At 44.9% G+C, this 19,434-nt stretch overlaps 1 protein-coding gene across 7 annotated transcripts in view; it reads left to right on the top strand.

Annotated features, from left to right (window-relative positions):
• The window catches only part of col11a1a (collagen, type XI, alpha 1a), a 444,140-nt gene that overhangs the window by 228,579 nt on the left and 196,127 nt on the right, over positions 1 to 19,434 (top strand). For all 7 annotated transcript variants that reach the window (XM_072574917.1, XM_072574914.1, XM_072574912.1 and 4 more), the window contains one exon: positions 15,025 to 15,078. In XM_072574917.1, coding sequence (XP_072431018.1) covers positions 15,025 to 15,078 — 54 coding nt within the window. The remainder of the gene's footprint in view (positions 1 to 15,024; positions 15,079 to 19,434) is intronic.

The following is a 19,434-nucleotide window of genomic DNA, read 5'->3' as shown; positions in this document are numbered from 1 at the left end:
CCAGGCAGCCGGGACTGGGTCAAAGGTTATTTAAAGCTTCACTTCAAACCTCTTTCTATTTACGAAACAGTAGCTTCCCTGCTCCAATCGGCTGGAAGTTTATGGTAACCAGACGAGACACTGTAACGTGGGAGAACCCATTTCCTGCTGCTGCTGGTATTTAGTCTCATTCCTCTCCCTGGCCGAGGCTGGAGAATGGAGCTGAGTGGATTGTGTGTCTGTCCCTGTGAGGGTTTGATTGCAGTTTGCGGTTGGTATATGATCGAGACATCGCTGACTGCAGAGTATTCTGCAAGGGAGCAGGAAATAGTTGGAAATTATCGGAGCACATGGATGAAATCAATCTGCCAGACAGCACTCGGGCTGAATTCCTGCTCACTCTGTGTGTGCAGAATCAAATCCCATCCATTCTAATTCCACGCAAAATCATTCCGAAATTTCAAAATTGCCCTTTTGTGTTCAGACAGAGCAAGGTGAGGTGCTTCTAATTTACAAATGTCACAGGTCATGCCTGAATCAAATCAGGAGAAAGTGAGGACTGTAGATACTGGGGATCAGAGCTGAAAAATGTGTTGCTGGAAAAGCGCGGCAGGTCAGGTAGCATCAAAGGAGAAGGGCTTATGCCCGAAACGTCGATTTTTAAGCCCTGAATCAAATCACCCAATCCTCTTCCGGATAAGATGATCCTCAGGAACAGTCCAGAGGACACTGGACACTGGACACTCAGCCCATTGAGTCTGTGCTGAGATTTCAATCAGATTATACCCTGAGTCTCTTCGCTGTCAATACTCTTCCCCAATGGAACCATCAATCTCAGTCTGAAGTGTTTCTGTTACTGGGAGTCTCATGTTTCTGTTGTAGAGAGAACTTCAGATTTCCACTCAATTTCTCCTGAGAAACTCGTTCCTGCTTTGACTCTGTTCAAAGGTGAAAAGTGAAAAATAACAGAAACAGAAGAACATACAACAATACAGTGCAGAACAGGCCCTTCGGCCCTCGATGTTGCGCCGACCTGTGAACTATTCTCAGCTCATCCCTCTACACTTTCCCATCATCATCCATGTGCTTATCCAAGGATTGTTTCAATCTCCCTAATGTGGCTGAGTTAACTACATTAGCAGGTAGTGCATTCCACACCCTTACCACTCTCTGAGTAAAGAACCTGCCTCTGACATCTGTCTTAAATCTATCACGTCTCAATTTGTCGTTCTGCCCCCTCGTACACACTGAAGTCATCATCCTAGGAAAAAGACTCACTGTCCATGCTATCTAATCCTCTGATCATCTTGGATGTCTCTATTAAATCCCCTCTTAACCTTCTTCTTTCTAATGAGAACAGACCTAAGTCTCTCAGCCTTTCGTCATAAGACCTTCCCTCCAGACCAGGCAACATCCTGGTAAATCTCCTCTGCACCTTTTTCCAATGCTTCCACATCCTTCCTGAAATATGGCGACCAGAACTGTACACAATATTCCAAATGTGAGCGTACTAGCGTTTTGTATAGTTGCAGCATGATATTGTGGCTCCAGAACTCAATCCCTCTACCAATGAAACCTAACACACCGTATGCCTTTTTAACAGCACTATCCACCTGGGTGGAACTTTCAGGGATCTATGTACATGGACTCCAAGATCCCTCTGCACATCCACACCACCAACAATCTGTCCATTGTCCCAGTATTCTGCCTTCTTGTCATTCTTCCCAAAGTGCATCACCTCACATTTAGCTGCATTGAACTCCATTTTCCATCTCTCAGCCCAATTCTGCAGTTTATCCAAGTCCCTCTACAACCTGTAATATTCTTCCACACTGACCACTACTCCACCAACTTTAGTCTCATCTGCAAACTTACTAATCCATCCTTTGCCTGTGTCTAAGTCATTTATAAAAACGCCAAACAGCAGTGGTCCCAAAACAGACCCTTGTGGCACACCACTAGTAACCGAACTCCAGGCTGAATATTTTCCATCAACCACCACTTGCTGCCTTCTTTCAGAAAGCCAGTTTCTAATCCAAACTGCTAAATCACCCTCAATCCCATGCCTCTGCATTTTCTCCAACAGCCTACCATGTGGAACCTTATCAAAGGCTTTACTGAAGTCCATATACAGCTCATCAACTGCCCTACCCTCATCTACATGCTTGGTCACCTTCTCAAAAAACTCAATGAGGTTTGTGAGACACGACCTGCCCTTGATGAAACCATGTTGACTATCTGAAATCAAATTGTTGCTTGCCAGATGATTATAAATCTACTCTCTTATAATCCTTTCCAAAACCTTTCCTACAACAGATGTAAGGCTCACTGGTCTATAATTACCTGGGTCATCTCCACTGCCCTTCTTGAATAAGGGCACAACATTTGCAATTCTCCAGTCCTCTGGTACCAAACGTGTAGACTCAAATATCAAAGCCAAAAGCTCTGCTATCTCCTCCCTAGCTTCCCAGAGAATCCTCAGATAAATCCCATCTGGCCCAGGGGACTTGTCTACTTTCACTCCTTCTAGAACTGATAACACCTGTTCATAACTAACCTTGATCCTTTCTAGTCTAATATCTCGTACCTCATTTTTCTCCTCAACAATATTCTCCTTTTCCTGAGAAAACACCGATGAGAAATGTTCGTTTAGCACCTCTCCGATCTCCACAGGGTCCACACTCAACTTCCCACTTCTGTCTTTGACTGGCCCTATTCCTACCTTCGTCATCCTTTTATTCCTCACATACCTATAGAAGGCTGTAGGGTTCTCCTTTATTCTATTTGCTAAAGACTGCTTGTGTCCTCTCTTTGCTCTTCTTAACTCTCTCTTTAAATCCTCCCTCGCTGATCTGTAACTCTCCATCGCCTCAGCTGTACCATCTTGCCTCATCAACACTAAGCCGCCTTCTTCGTAACAAGAGATGCAATTTCTGTAGTAAACCACAGTTCCCTTCCCTTATCACTTCCTCCCTACCTGACGGGGACATACCTATCAAGGACACGCAATATCTGTTCCTTAAACCAGCTCCACATTTCCATTGTCTGCATCCCCTGTATTTTGCTACCCCATTCTATGCATCCTAATTCTTGCCTGATCATATTATAATTGCCCTTGCCCCATTGATAACTCTTGACCTGTGGCATGTACCTATCCCTTTCCATCGCTAAACTAAACATAACTGAATTATGGTCACTATTGCCAAAATGCTCACCTACCACTAATCAAACATCTGGCCTGGTTTATTACCAAGCACCAGATCCAGTGTGGCCTTCCCTCTTGTCGGTGCTTCAACATACTGTGTCAGGAAACCCTCATGTACACATTAGACAATAGACAATAGATGCAGGAGTAGGCCATTCTGCCCTTCGAGCCTGCACCGCCATTCAATATGATCATGGCTGATCATTCCTAATCAGTATCCTGTTCCAGCCTTATCTCCATACCCCTTGACTCCACTATCTTTAAGAGCTCTATCCAACTCTTTCTTAAATGAATCCAGAGACTGGGCCTCCACTGCCCTCTGGGGCAGAGCATTCCACACAGCCACCACTCTCTGGGTGAAGTAGTTTCTCCTCATCTCTGTCCTAAATGGTCTACCCCGTATTTTTAAGCTCTGTCCTCTGGTTCGGCACTCCCCCATCAGCGGAAATATGTTTCCTCCTGCCAGAGTGTCCAATCCTTTCATAATCCTATACGTTTCAATCAGATCCCCTCTCAGTCTTCTAAACTCAAGGGTATACAAACCCAGTCACTTCAGTCTTTCAGTGTAAGGTAATCCCGTCATTCCAGGAATTGACCTCGTGAACCTACGCTGCACTCCCTCAATAGCCAGATTGTCTTTCCTCAAATTTGGAGACCAGAACTGCACACAGTACTCCAGGTATGGTCTCACCACGGCCCTGTACAGCTGCAAAAGAGCCTGTTTGCTTCTATACTCAATCCCTCTTGTTATGAAGGCCAGCATGCTATTAGCCTTCTCCACTACCTGCTGTACCTGCATGCTTGCCTTCATTGACTGGTGTACAAGAACACCCAGATCTCTCTGTACTACCCCTTTACCTTTGATTCCATTGAGGTAGTAATCTGCCTTCCTGTTATTGCCACCAAAGTGGATAACCACACATTTATCCACATTAAACTGCATCTGCCATGCATCTGCCCACTCACCTAACTTGTCCAGGTCACCCTGTAATCTCCTAACATCCTCATCACATTTCACCCTGCCACCCAACTTTGTATCATCAGCAAGTTTGCTAATGTTATTGCTGATACCATCTTCTATATCATTAATATATATTGTAAAAAGCTGCGGTCCCAGCACGGATCCCTGCGGTACCCCACTGGTCACTGCCTGCCATTCTGAAATGGAGCCATTTATCACTACTCTTTGTTTCCTATCAGCCAACCAATTTTCAATCCAATCTCGTACTTTGCCCCCAATACCATGCGCCCTAATTTTACTCACTAACCTCCTGTGTGGGACTTTATCAAAAGCTTTCTGAAAGTCCAGGTACACTACATCCACTGGATCTCCCTCGTCCATCTTCAGAGTTACATTCTCAAAAAAGTCCAGAAGATTAGTCAAGCATGATTTCCCCTTCATAAATCCATGCTGACTCTGTCCTATCCTGTTACTACTATCCAGATGTGCCGTAATTTCATCCTTTATAATAGACTCCAGCTTCTTTCCCACCACTGAGGTCAGACTAACTGGTCTATAATTTCCTGTTTTCTCTCTCCCACCTTTCTTAAAAAGTGGTATAACATTAGCCACCCTCCAATCCTCAGGAACCAACCCCGAATCTATCGAACTCTGGAAAATAATCACCAACGCATCCACGATTTCCCGAGCCACCTCCTTCAGTACCCTGGGATGTAGACCATCAGGCTCCAGAGACTTATCAACATTGGACAAAACTGATCCATCCGACGTACTAGAGTTATAGCATTTCCAGTCAATGTTGAGCAAGTTAAAGTCCCCCATAATGACCACCCTGTTCCTTTTAGTCCTCTCCAGAATAATTTTGCTAATCCTCTCTTCCACCTCCCTGGAACTCTGCGGAGGCCTATAAAAAACTCCCAGCAGTGTGACCTCTCTTCTCCTGTTCCTAACCTCAGCCCATACCACCTCAGTAGATGAGTCCTTGTGAAAAGTTCTCTCAGCCACCGTTATAACGTTAGTCCTTGACTAACAAGGCCACACCTCCCCCTCTTTTACCGCCTTGCCTGTTCTTAGTGAAAGATCTAAACCCTGGAACCTACAACATCCATTCCTCACCCTGCTGTATCCATGTCTCCGAAATGGCCACAACATCGAAGTCCCAGGTACCTATCCATGCTGCAAGCTGACGTTCCTTATTCTGGATACTCCTGGCGTTGAAGTAAACACACTTCAAACCAGTTTGCTGCCTGCCAGCACACTCCTGCGACCATGAAATCCTGTCCCTGTCCTCCTTACCCTCATCCTCCTGTGCACTGCAGCTACACCTCCAGTTCCCATCCCCCTGCTGAGCTAGTTTAAACCCACCCGAATAGCACCAGCAAATTCCCCACTAGCAAATTCCCAGGTGAAAGTAAAACTGTCCAAAATTCAAACTGATGGCCTTTTGCCAGTCTCCAAGCTCAGTAATTGGCAGTACCAGGCTCAGTAATTGGCAGTACCAGGCTCAGTAATTGGTAGTACCACAGCTCAGTATTTGACAATGCCAGAGCTCAATATTTGGCAGTGCCGGGCTCAGTAATTGGCAGTGCTAGCTCTTTGGCATGGTATGAGTCCGGTAATATCGGGCCTAATGCAATGATTAATTTAACCCCTGGTGCTAATAGAGGACCAAGCCCAGCCCTGGCTTGATGAATCAGATTTAATGAGATGGTCTTTCACTGAAACACAAATATAAAATGCTGCAGATCCTGGTTTAACAAAAAAGCAGGGCCCTTATGCAAAAAAAAGGTAAAATAGATTAAACTGAACAATTATAAAACATAATTTGAAAGATTCTAAAGCACAGAGTAAATATAATTCCATCTTTTCTGAGGCCTTCACTTCACGGTTCAACAACCCCAGGGAGGGCATCGTCCTCTATCACAGGTTGGACTCAACAGTTTCTTCCAGTTCCTGATCTTGAAATGTTGATAGCATCTTCCTTAATTATTCACACAACTGAGGTCAGACCTTTTCAGCTTCAAATAAACCCTTAAAAGTTCTAACCAAACTATTTTGGCCTGGAGCTTTCAACTAAACCCCTTTTTCCTATTTCCTAATTATTCTCAGTTAATTCCTTCTTCAGAAAGACTGTTTCTTACATCTTATGTCTACCAGGATTTTGCAAAACTGTGAAGTAAACATTTTCTAAACGATAGGTTTTCCTGCCAAGCAAAATTAAAGATAATTCCTGCCCCTTCTGAGCTGAAAGCCAGCTGATACTCTTCACTCTTCACTGATCATAAAACTCTCCCAATAGAAACAAATTCCCATTGTCATTGTAGGAACTGCTTTCTGACAGGTGCTGTTTTTAAAAAAAAACAGGCTCTGAAAATACTCTCAGACCCATAGCAATTGTGTTGACTGTGAACTGTCCTAGAACATAGAAGAGTACAGCACAGAACAGGCCCTTCAGCCCACGATGTTGTGCCGACCACTGACCCTCATGTGTGCACCCTCAAATTTCTGTGACCATATGCATGTCCAGTATTCTCTTAAATGTCCCCATTGACCTTGCTTCCACAACTGCTGCTGGCAACGCATTCCATGCTCTCACAACTCTCTGTGTAAAGAACCCGCCTCTGACATCCTCGTAAGATAAGCCCTCCAGTTCAGGCAGCATCCTGGTAAACCTCCTCTGAACCCTCTCCAAAGCACCCACATCTTCCCTATAATAGGGCAACCAGAACTGGACGCAATATTCCAAATGCGGTCTAACCAAAGTTTTATAGAGCTGCAACAAGATCTCATGACTCTTAAACTCAATCCCCCTGTTAATGAAAGCCAAAACACCATATGCTTTCTTAACAACCCTGTCCACTTGAGTGGCCATTTTAAGGGGTCCATGTACCTGCACACCAAGATCCCTCTGTTCCTCCACACTACCAAGAATCCTATCCTTAATCCTGTACTCAGCTTTCAAATTTGACCTTCCAAAATGCATCACCTCTCATTTATCCAGGTTGAACTCCATCTGCCACCTCTCAGCCCATCTCTGCATCCTGTCAATGTCCTGCTGCAGCCTACAACAGCCCTCTATACTATCAACAACACCTCCAACCTTTGTGTCATCTGCAAACTTGCTGACCCATCCTTCAATCCCCTCATCCAAGTCATTAATAAAAATTAGAAACAGTAGAGGCCCAAGGACAGAGCTCTGTGGAACACCTCTCACCACAGACTTCCAGGCAGAATATTTTCCTTCTACTACCACTCACTGTCTTCTGTTGGCCAGCCAATTCTGTATCCAGACAGCTATATTCCCCTGTATCCCATTCCTCCTGACCTTCTGAATGAGCCTACCATGGGGAACCTTATCAAATGCCTTGCTGAAGTCCATATACACCACATCCACCGCTCGACCCTCATCAACTTGTCTAGTCACATCCTCAAAGAACTCGATAAGGTTTGTGAGGCATGACCTGACCCTCACAAAGCCGTCTTGACTGCATTTAATCAAGCCATGCTCTTCCAGATGGTCATAAATCCTATCCCTCAGAATCCTTTCTAACACCTTGCAGACGACAGACGTGAGACTTACTGGTCTGTAATTGCCGGGGATTTCCCTATTTCCTTTCTTGAAGAGAGGAATTACATTTGCCTCTCTCCAGTCCTCAGGTACGACTCAGTGGAGAGCGAGGATGCAAAGATCTTCACAAGTGGCGAAGCAATTGCATTTCTCATTTCCCAAAGCAGCCGAGGACAAATCTGGTCCGGGCCTGGCGATTTGTCAATCTTAATGTTTGACAAAATTTTCAGCACATCAGCTTCCTCTATCTCTATCCATTCCAGCATGCACACCCGCTCTCCAAAGGTTTCATTCACTCCAAAGTTTGTTTCTTTCATAAAGACAGAAGCAAAAAATTCATTTAGGGCTTCCCCTACCTCCTCAGACTCCACACACAAATTCCCTATGCTATCCCTGATCGGCCCTACTCTTTCTTTGACCATTCTCTTATTCCTCACATAAGTGTAAAATCCCTAATCCGTTCTGCCAAGCCTTTCTCGTGCCCCCTCCTGGCTCTCCTCAGACCATTTTTGAGGTCCTTCCACGCCTGCCTGTAATCCTCTCGAGCTGAGCTTGACCCTAGCTTCCTCCACCTTATGTAAGCTATCTTCTTCCTTTTGACGAGAAGCTCCACCGCTCTCGTCATCCAAGGTTCCTTTATCTTACCCCTTCTTGCCTGTCTCAGAGGGACATATTTATTCATCACTCGCAACAACTGTTCCTTAAACAGTCTCCACATGTCTATAGTGCCTTTATCATGGAACAATTGCTCCCAGTCCATGCTTCCTAACTCATGTCTAATCGCATCAGAGTTTCCTCTTCCCCAATTAAATATCCTCCCATTTTGCCTAATGCTCTCCTTCTCCAGACCTATGTCCTCTGGGCAATCAGAAATGGTCAATGAAACCAGCCCAACCAGCGATACTGTTATTCCAGGAACAAATAATAAAAACAATTCCAATACACCGAAATACACATGCCACTGGCTAAAGGTCCAGGATATGTTTAAATCACACCATCTTGTGATTATGTGTGGGAGCTCAGGTGTGGGTGGGCTCCCCCCGCAAACAAAACCTGTACCTAAACTTGACCATCACCTCTGCTCCGGTGGAAATAACAGCAATCAGAGGGGGAGGTGTGGGCGATGTGAGGCAACACTTACTGGGTCACTCCACAAAGGCACCTGGTGGGCAGAGGCTCTCCTCCTGGGTCACTGTTCTGACTCAATACAATCATGGAATACAGTTTCCAAGCCGAAAGTATAATGAGTATAGAAAGAACAATAACAATGGCCTTGTTTACAGAAAAAGCTCATATAAAACTACCGAAACAGACATAGCAGCTCAAATAAACTCCAGCACCTGCATCCAATAGTCCAGGCTGATGCTGCAGGAGGGACTCAAACATAATTCCAGGAAAAACTGAGCTGGGAACTCATCAGAGAAGACAGGAGAGTGGAGGTGGGCTCGATGTTCTCATCACTGACAGAATAACAGCTCACACTTTAGGCCTTCATTATCAGGAGCAGCTCTACGATCCCAGGCATGGTCAATCCAGCTGGGAAAGGCCAAACTACAGAACAGCCAATAGCAGAAAGGAGCTGATTTCAGCAATTGTGTGAAAGGATTAAACTCTCAGGAAGAGGAGTGAATAGAGAAGGTAAGGGTGCACGAGGGAATGTTGCAGGAGGTGTGTTTTGGTGAATCAGGGAGATTCCACAAACAGCTGCTTCATGGCTTCAATCTTCGAGTGAGGAATTTATGAATTCCTGATGTTTGTTGGAGGTGAGGTTGGTGATGCAAGAATCCAGGAGTTCTCTTTGCATCACACAATATTCTAGGAAGAGTAATATGTTTTGGTACAGAGTTCAACCTACAATTATCCACTTAAACCTGAGAATGTGACAGCACAGCTGCATCTAATCAGGAGAAAGGATCCCGACCAGATAAGAAAAGCAAACATAGGGGAACATCAAGGCAGTAACAATCATAACACAATAAGCCTTAGGTACATTTGTGCATATCGAAACAAGAGCAATGATGAAGATATAAGGAGGACGCTTCCTGTGGTGGATTGGAAAAGTACATTAAAAGGTTTCATAGGATACAGGCAGTGACTAGTATTTAAAGAATTAATGCTTAGTTTTCTAAAAACATACATTCCTTTAAGACAAAAAAACCCAAACAGGACAAGGAAGAGAACTATTGCTCATCAAAAGTGGTGGCTCATTAAGTTATCAATAAACAGTTGTCAGCCTGAATATTGAGAGAACTCAACAATCAAGAAATTGAAAAAAAGAGAATAGAATGTGAATGCAAAACAGCATAGAGATGGATCGGAAAAGCTTCTGTAGGTATATAAAAAGAAAAAGCTCTACACGGAAAAATGTAGGTCCATTGGCGGCAGAAACAGGATTGAAAACACAGAAATGAATAACTGAACCTAACAGAAACTTCCCAACCATGGACAATGTGACCGTGGTGAGAAATTTAAGAAAATTGAGTGAGGTGTGCAGTGAGGTCATTTTCAATATGAAGACTAAAAAGTCACATTTTTCTGGCCTTGTTCTACACTCTAACAATTCTGTGATTCTGAAAAAGGGAGGGTGCAGGAGCAGCAAACAATGTAGACTGCAGGCAGTACCCTTAAATGCTAAGAGGAATTGAGGACAGAAGCAAACATGGCTCCCTTCAGTTATACAGAATTCTGGTGAGACTGTAACTGGAGCATTGTTGGTAACTCTGATTCCCTTACCTGAGGATTTACCATAGAGAGAGTGCAATGGAGTTTAATCAGATGTATATATGGGTGTGGTGTAATTCACCTATCAGGAGAGGCTGGGTCAAAATTATCCAGACTGGAGAAGAAAGAGTTAGGTGATCTCATAGAAAGAAGTAGATTCAGAGAGCATGTTTCCCCTGACTGGATTTTAAACTCAGGGGACATGGTCTCAGAAAAATGGGTCAACCATTTCACCCAAAGATAAGACAGAATTTTCTATTTTCTAACCCAGGGGACTGTGGAAGCTCAGTCTTTGAGCAGGTTCAAGACATAGATTGATAGATATCAAGTTACTAATTTCATCAAGGAGAACATGGAGTTAGTGTGGAAATATGTCATGATCTAAGAATGTGGAGGAGGAGGGATGGGCTGAATGGCCTACTCTTCTCCATATACTAGGGAAAGCAGCATAACAATCACAAAGGCCACAATTTATTGAAAAGTAACTGATCTGAAAAGGAATGAAAATGGCACAAAGGAAAATAAAATGGAAAAAACTGATAGACTAAAGAAAGTGCCACTGGACACACGGAGAAAGGTGATCAATAGAATCCAGAAATTGGCTGAGTCAGTACTGCTCCTCCCATTGGCTGAGCCAGTACTGCTCCTCCCATTGGCTGAGCAAGCACTGCTCCTCTCATTGGCTGAGCCAGTACTGCTCCTCCCATTGGCTGAGCCAGTACTGCTCCTCCCATTGGCTGAGCAAGCACCGCTACTCCCATTGGCTGAGCCAGTACAGCCCCTCCCATTGGCTGAGCAAGCACTGCTCCTCCCATTGGCTGAGCCAGTACTGCTCCTCCCATTGGCTGAGCCATTATTGCTCCAACCACTGATGAACTAAAGCAAAACCAACAAAATTGAAAATAAAGAAAAATGATAATCACAAAACAGACAAGATGAGGCATGAATAAGAAAGGCAGATAGGAAACGGTTCAGAAAGGAAGTGAAAATTCAGAATGCAAAGAAAGAGAAAAGCCAAAGTTCAGCAAAGCTGGAAAATAAATGGAAAATCAGGATCAAGTCACTATTAAACTCACAGGAATAAAACCCACACTTCCTAGAGAAGTAGTACTGAGTAAATTGTTGGAGCTGCCAAGTGCCCATGTTCTGATGGGCCTCATCCAAGGATCTTCAAAGAAGAAGCAAGTGATACAGTTGATGCATTTGGTTTTTAATTTTCTGAAATTGAGCATACATGACAATAAAGCTAATTCAAATTCAAAATACCCTAACTTTGATTGGAAGACAGTGAATTAATACCTTATTCAAAGAGGGAGGTAGACAAAAAGCAGGAAACTACAGGCCAGCTAGTTTCACACAGCCATGTTACAGGAAAATGTTACAGGCTGAGAATTTGCAACTAGACTCATAGAATCCCTACAGTGTGGAAGCAAGCTAATCAGCCCATCAAGTCCACACTGACCCTCCAAAGAGCAGCCCACCCAGACCTACCCCAATATTCCCCATGCCCGATCCATCTAACCTGCACATCTTTAGATTGTGGGAGGAAATTGGAGAACCCAGAGGAATCTCACATGGACACAAAGAGAAGGTGCAAAGTCCACACAGCCACCAAATCCAGGATTCTGGCATTGTGAGGCAGCAGTGCTAACCACTGAGCCACCTTGTCACTCTGGGTCAGTGCTAACCACTGTCACTGTGTCACTCTGGGTCAGTGCTAACCACTGAGTCACTGTGTCACTCTGGGTCAGTGCTAACCACTGAGTCACTGTGTCACTCTGGGTCAGTGCTAACCACTGTCACTGTGTCACTCTGGGTCAGTGCTAACCACTGTCACTGTGTCACTCTGGGTCAGTGCTAACCACTGAGTCACTGTGTCACTCTGGGTCAGTGCTAACCACTGAGTCACTGTGTCACTCTGGGTCAGTGCTAACCACTGAGTCACTGTGTCACTCTGGGTCAGTGCTAACCACTAAGTCACTGTGTCACTCTGGGTCAGTGCTAACCACTGAGTCACTGTGTCACTCTGGGTCAGTGCTAACCACTGAGTCACTGTGTCACTCTGGGTCAGTGCTAACCACTAAGTCACTGTGTCACTCTGGGTCAGTGCTAACCACTGTCACTGTGTCACTCTGGGTCAGTGCTAACCACTGAGTCACTGTGTCACTCTGGGTCAGTGCTAACCACTAAGTCACTGTGTCACTCTGGGTCAGTGCTAACCACTGAGTCACTGTGTCACTCTGGGTCAGTGCTAACCACTGAGTCACTGTGTCACTCTGGGTCAGTGCTAACCACTGAGTCACTGTGTCACTCTGGGTCAGTGCTAACCACTGAGTCACTGTGTCACTCTGAGGAATTTCGATAAGTTCATGATCATTAGACAGAGTCAGCATGGATCTGTGAAAGGGAATTCATGTTGAAACATTCTACTGGAGCTCTCTGGGGTGGGGGTGTGTGTGATGAATATACCATACTTAGAGTTGCAAAGGCCCATAACATCTTAAGATTTAGTTCAGTTAGGTTAATAAAGTCTGATTAGTGAGCTGGGTATGTCATCAGTGATGTTTGCTCCTTGACAGTGGGAAGAGTAGGGACTGATGTTTGTACTGTACTTGAGTTTTACAAAGAAACCTTTTTGCTGCCTCATTCAAAACGGAAACCTGTTTACTAAACACATCTGTAACAGTGAGAACCTTTTTTGACAGTGAGAACCTTTTTCCGCGTATGGAGTCAGCTATTACAAGGGGGCATAGCTTTAAATTAAGGGGGGGTAGATATAGGACTGATGTTAGGGGTAGGTTCTTCACTCAGCGAGTCGTAAGATCATGGAATGCCCTGCCAGTAGCAGTAGTGGACTCTCCCTCTTTATGGGTATTTAAGCGGGCATTGGATAGGTATATGGAGGATAGTGGGTTAGTGTAGGTTAGGTGGGCTTTGATCGGCGCAACATCGAGGGCCGAAGGGCCTGTACTGCGCTGTATTGTTCTATGTTCTATGTTCTATGTTCTATGTAACGCTCACTCTTATTGTTTCTGCTGAAGTTTAATACACTCCAGGAGCTCTAGCAGTTTTCAACAGTTATTTTAGAGTTAACTGCCTGTAGTCATTTTGGGATTGCATTGTCCCACTGTGTAAAGGGTTACAGATGTCTGCCCTTAAACTTAGCAGTCAGAGCACAGGGGGACAGTGGGACCTCCTGCAGCTAAACATTTGCAAAAAGTGTAGGAACTATCGATTGTGGGTGACCAATCTGAGCAAGGTCAGTCCGTACAGGAAAGAGAGCTCTTCCAGTCTTTGCTTTGTTCCTCTAAATCACGGCTAATGTTTTTTGCGCACATATTCACTGCTGAGTGTGCTTATCAAAGCAAACATCAGAGAGAACCAGCCTCTGATTGGAGGACCACGTTATTGGGATTGCTGTCAGATGGGTGCAGGATGTTGGGGAGTTGGGGGTGATATTCCCTGCTGTAAATGAGGGGGATCTGGGGAAAGGGGTGGGGGATTGCGAAAAAGAGAGAACAGTTTTAAACCTGTCAACAAAGGAATGCTCTTCTAACTGAGAGTCACTGAGGTACTGAGTACCTTGAAAATGAATCTGGAGTCTCTAGATTATGGCTGCAGTAGCTATTACAGGAAAGAAACTGTAGCAGATGCTAAAGTAACAAAAATGGTGTCAATTGTTCAATTTGAATCTGGAACTGAGATTTGAAATGTGCTAAAGAGGGGATTAACTGCCTGCTCAAAATGCTCTACCTTCATCGTTATTCAGTAGAAAGACATTGGCTGTCTTTTCACAGAGAGTGGTGGGTGTGTGGAATGCACTGCCAGTGGTGGTGGTAGGGTCAGAGACATTAGATACATTTGAGTGACTGCTGGACAAGCCCATGGATGCCTGTACATTGAAGGGTGTGTAGATCAGGTTGATCTTAGATTAAAATAAATGCTTGGCACAACATCGTGGGCCAAAGGGCCTGTACTGTGCTGTACTGTTCTATGTTCTTTGTTCTAAAGTGTAAAGGTGTGTTGGCTATCTTGTATAAATATTTATTACAAACTAATGCCTATTGCCTCGTGGCAATTTAAACAATGTGATATGGGGGAGGTTGATGATTTCCTTGAGTTTGTGGCTTTAGCTTCAGTGAAGAATGGGGAACATTGAGGAATTGTTCTCATTCTGGTTCTGTACAAGTCCAAATATTAAGTCAAATCCAGAAGGGATTGTTACTGTGGTGACGGAATTATCTAAGAGTGAAGTTAATTAGAAAGATAAAGGAGCTCCAAAAGCAGCTCTCAGGGAAAATCCCAAGAAAATCCCTTGAAAAGGAATTCTGTTGATTGGTGCCTGAAGGTCATCAATGAAGCCAGCTGGATTCCTGATTACTTTGTCATCACCAATCTCTTTTAGTTTAAATTAGGACCGGAAGTGTTTGAATTTATCCTGTCATGCTGTTTGCTGTCCTGGGAGGGGAGTGAGTGGGGTGAGGATTTCCTGTTCTGAATCACCCAGAGGCTACTGGGGCTGGTTTAATCCCTGATGCAGTGAGCTTCTGCAGTTTCGATCCAATTGATCCTGTTCCTCTTGTCTTACAGGGAATTCCTGGATCACCTGGGCTGAAAGGTGAACAAGGTGAAGAAGGTCCACAGGTAAATGACAATGTATCTTATAATATCACACATTGAATGTAAATAATGGTTTAAACTTCCAATTGAGAATGTTTTAGCTCAGAGAATGAGACAAGGTAATGTAAACTCAATGGTTCATCTTTAAAAAGGCCAAAGGAGCACAGAGATCTGGGATCATCCTGCACTAATCGTTTGAAGGTCTACATAAATGTTAAGGTGGCAGTTATATGAAGTATTTGAGATTCTGACTTTTATTGTTTCAGGCATGGAATTAAAATTTATGCTCAGTCTTGACAAATGAATGTTTGGGATCTGAGTGGGTTCCCATACACCAGACCCTGCTCTTTCAGAAGGATATCTGGGTCTTGGAGAGGGTGGGCAGGAGATTGACTGGAATGGGATTGGATAGGCACAGGGAAGATAGTAGTACTATGAAGGGTATAGAGGTTAGTCTGATCATAGAGTGGGATAAAAGGTGGGCACAACATCGTGGGCCAAAGGGCCTGTACTGTGTGATAATGTTTTATGTTCTAAGAATGCTCCACTGTTTGATTATGGCTGTTTTTCTCAATCCTCTTCTCCAGCCTTCTCCCTGTAACCTTTGATCCCCTAACTTATCACATACCTGTCTACCTCCGTCTCGGTTTTAAATACATTCAGTGATGTGGTTTCCACAGCCCTCTATGTAATGTGTTCCATAGAGTCACTAATCTCTGGCTGAAAAAATTCCACCTCATCTCAGCTCTTTAGGGTCATCCCTTCACCCTGAGGCTTTCCCCTCGGGTCCGAGTCTCTCCTCCTGGTGGAAACATCTTCCCCATATCTACTCGATCCAGGTCTCTCAGTATTCTGTAAGTTTCAATCAGATACGACATAGAACAGAGAACAATACAGTGCAGAACAGGTCCTTCGGCCCTCGATGTTGCACTGACCTGTGAACTATTCTCAGCTCGTCCCCCTACACTTTCCCATCATCATCCATGTGCTTATCCAAGGATTGTTTAAATCTCCCTAATGTGGCTGAGTTGACTACATTAGCAGGTAGTGCATTCCACGCCCTTACCACTCTCTGAGTAAAGAACCGACCTCTGACATCTGTCTTAAATCTATCACCCCTCAATTTGTAGTTATGCCCCCTCATACATGCTGACATCATCATCCTAGGAAAAAGACGTTCACTGTCTACCCTATCTAATCGCGGCACAGTGGCTCTGTGGTTAGCACAGTTGCCTCACAGCACCAGGGTCCCAGGTTCAATTCCAGCCTCAGATTGTCTGTGTAGAGTTTGCTCATTCTCCCTGTGTCTGTGTGGGTTTGCTCCGGTTTCCTCCCACAGTCCAAAGATGTGCAGGTCAGGTGAATTGGCCATGCTAAATTGCCCATAGGTTAGGTGCGTTAGTCAGAGGGAAATGGGTCCGGGTGGGTTACTCTTCGGCGGGTCGGTGTGGACTTTTTGGGCCGAAGGGTCTGCTTTCCACACTGTAGGGAATCTAATCTAATCCTCTGATCATCTTGTATCATCATCCTAGGAAAAAGTCTTTCACTGTCTATCCTAACTATTCCTCTGATCATCTTGGATGTCTCTATCAAACCCCCTCTTCGCCCTCTTCTTTCCAATGAGAACAGACCCAAGTCTCTCAGCCTTTCCTCATAAGAACTTCCCTCCAGACCAGACAACATCCTGGTAAACCTCCTGTACACCTTTTCCAATGCTTCCACATCCTTCCCGAAATATGGCAACCAGAACTGTACACAATATTCCAAGTGTGGCTGCACTAACATTTTGTATAGTTGCAGCATGATGTTGCGGCTCCGGAACTCAATCCCTCTCCCAATGATCCTCCCTCATCCTTCTAAACTCCATCGAGTACAGGCCCAGAGTTCTCAACCACTCCTCATATGACAAGCCCTTCATCCCCAGGATCATTTTTGGACTCCCTCCAACACCAGCACATCTTTCCTCGGATACAGAGTCTAAAACTGCTCACAATATTCCAAATGCAGTCTGACCAGAGTCTTATACAGTTTCAGCAGTAGATTAGATTAGATTACTTACAGTGTGGAAACAGGCCCTCCGGCCCAACAAGTCCGCACCGCCCCGCCGAAGCGTAACCCACCCATACCCCTACATCTACATCTACCCCTTACCTAACACTACGGGCAATTTAGCATGGCCAATTCACCTGACCTGCACATCTTTGGACTGTGGGAGGAAACCGGAGCACCCGGAGAAAACCCACGCAGACACGGGGAGAACGTGCAAACTCCACACAGTCAGTCGCCTGCTCTTGTACTCTCGCCCTCATGAAATTAATGCGAACATTGCATTTACCTTCCTAACTGCCAACTGAACCTGCATGTTAACATGAAGGGAATCCTGAATCAAGATTCCCAAGTCCCTTTCTGATTCAGATTTCTGAAGCCTTTCCTTATTTATAAAAAGGTCCAGGCCTCTATTCTTCCCTCCAAAGTGCACGACCTTACACTTTCCAACATTGTATTTCCATCTGCCACTTCTTTGCCCACTCTCCCAGTCCTTCTGCAACCTCCCAAGTTCCTTGACACTACCTGTCCCTCCACCTACCTTTGTGTCATCCGCAAACTGAGCAACCACGTTCTCAGTTCCTCCGTCCAGCTCATTAATGTATAATGCAGCTCCACTAGTCACTGGCTGCCATCCTGAAAAAGACTCCTGTTTGCCCACTCTCTGCCTTGTGCCAGTCAGCCAATCCCCTCTCCCCGTCAGTACCTTGCCCCTAACACCATGGGATCTTATTCAGCAGCCTCCTGTGCGGCACCTTGTCAAAGGCCTTCTGGAAATCCACTGACTCTCCTTTATCTAACCTGCTTGTTACCTCCTCAAAGAATTCTAACAGGTTTGTCAGGTATGACCACCCCTTGATGAAGCCATGCTGACTCAGCCCTATTTTATTGTTCACTTCCAGGTGAATCTTATCCTTAATCATAGAAATCATTTTGAGTCCCTACAGTGTGGAGGCTGGGCTTTTGGCCCATCTAGTCCACAGTGACCCTCCAATTCAGACCCATCCACCTATCCTGTAATGCTGCATTTCCCACAGATAACCCACTTAACCTGCACATCCTGAACACTACAGGAAATTTAGCATGGCCTATCCACCTAACCTGCACATCTTTGGACTGTGGGAGGAAACTGAAGCACCCAGATGAAACCCATGCAGACACAGGGAGAATGTGCAAACTCCACAAAGTTGCCCTCAGCTGGAATAGAACCTGGGTCCTCTGGTGCTATGAGGCAGCAGTGCTAACCACTGAGTCACCAAGCTGCCCTAATAATGGATTCTAAAATCTAACCAATGACTGAGGTCATGCTAACTGGCCTGTCTCCTGCCTCCCTCCCTTCTTGAATAAGGATATAATGTTAACCATTTTCCAATTCTCTGAGACTCTGCCTGATTCCAGTGATTGCTGTAAGATCACCACTGATGGCTCTACAATCTCCTCAGCTCTCTCCTTCAGACCTTTTGGCTTCCACAGCACCTTCTCTTTACTGATGGCCTCGACACTGACCGCTACCCCCTCACTCTTGAAGTTCTGGTATGCTGCGGGTGTCTTCCACAATGATGTAAAGTACCTAATTCAGTTTCCCTGCAACTTCTTTGTTCCTTATTGCTTTGTCTCTAACCTCATTTTCCAGTGGTCCAATGTCAATGCTCTGCCTCTCTCTTACCTTTTAGATATATTAAAAAAGTCTTACAGACTTCTTTTATATTACTAGCTTATTCTCATATTTCATCTTCTCCCCTTTATTGTTTTTTTAGCTACCCTCTAATGGTTTTTAAAGGCTCCCTAAGCCTTTGGGAAAAGTAGAAGTTGCTGGAAAAGCTCCACAGGTCTGGCAGCATCTGTGCAGAGAAATCAGAGTTAATGTTTCAGGTCAAGTGACCCTTCCTCAGGAGAGAGCTGAGCTTTTCCAGCACATTCCCCTTTTGTCCCTGATCACAGCATCTGCAGTTCTTTCCATTTCCCTCATCCTTTGGTTTCCCACGGGTCTTCACCACATTGTATGCCTTTCCATTTGCTTTTATGTTGTTACTGCCTTCCCTTATCAGCCATGGTTGCCTCATCCTCCCCTTGGTATGTTTCTTCTTCCTTGGGATGAGTTTTTGCTGTGCCTCCCAAATTACCCCCAACATCTCCTGCCATTGCTGTGCCGCTGTTTTCCCTGCTGAGCTCCCCATCCAACCAGCTCTGACCAGCTCCTCCCTCATCGGAGTGAATCCAGAACTAGAGGGCAGAGGGTTAAGGTGAGAGGGGAAAGATTTAAAATGGATCTAAGGGGCAACGTTTTCACACAGAGGGTGGTGCTTGTATGGAATGAGCTGCCAGAGGGAATGG

The sequence above is a fragment of the Chiloscyllium punctatum genome, chromosome 7 (assembly GCF_047496795.1).
Source record: "Chiloscyllium punctatum isolate Juve2018m chromosome 7, sChiPun1.3, whole genome shotgun sequence".
Taxonomy (NCBI): Eukaryota; Metazoa; Chordata; class Chondrichthyes; order Orectolobiformes; family Hemiscylliidae; genus Chiloscyllium; species Chiloscyllium punctatum.
The sequence above is the reverse complement of the archived record's forward strand: the minus strand, read 5'-3'. Positions and strand labels throughout refer to the sequence as shown.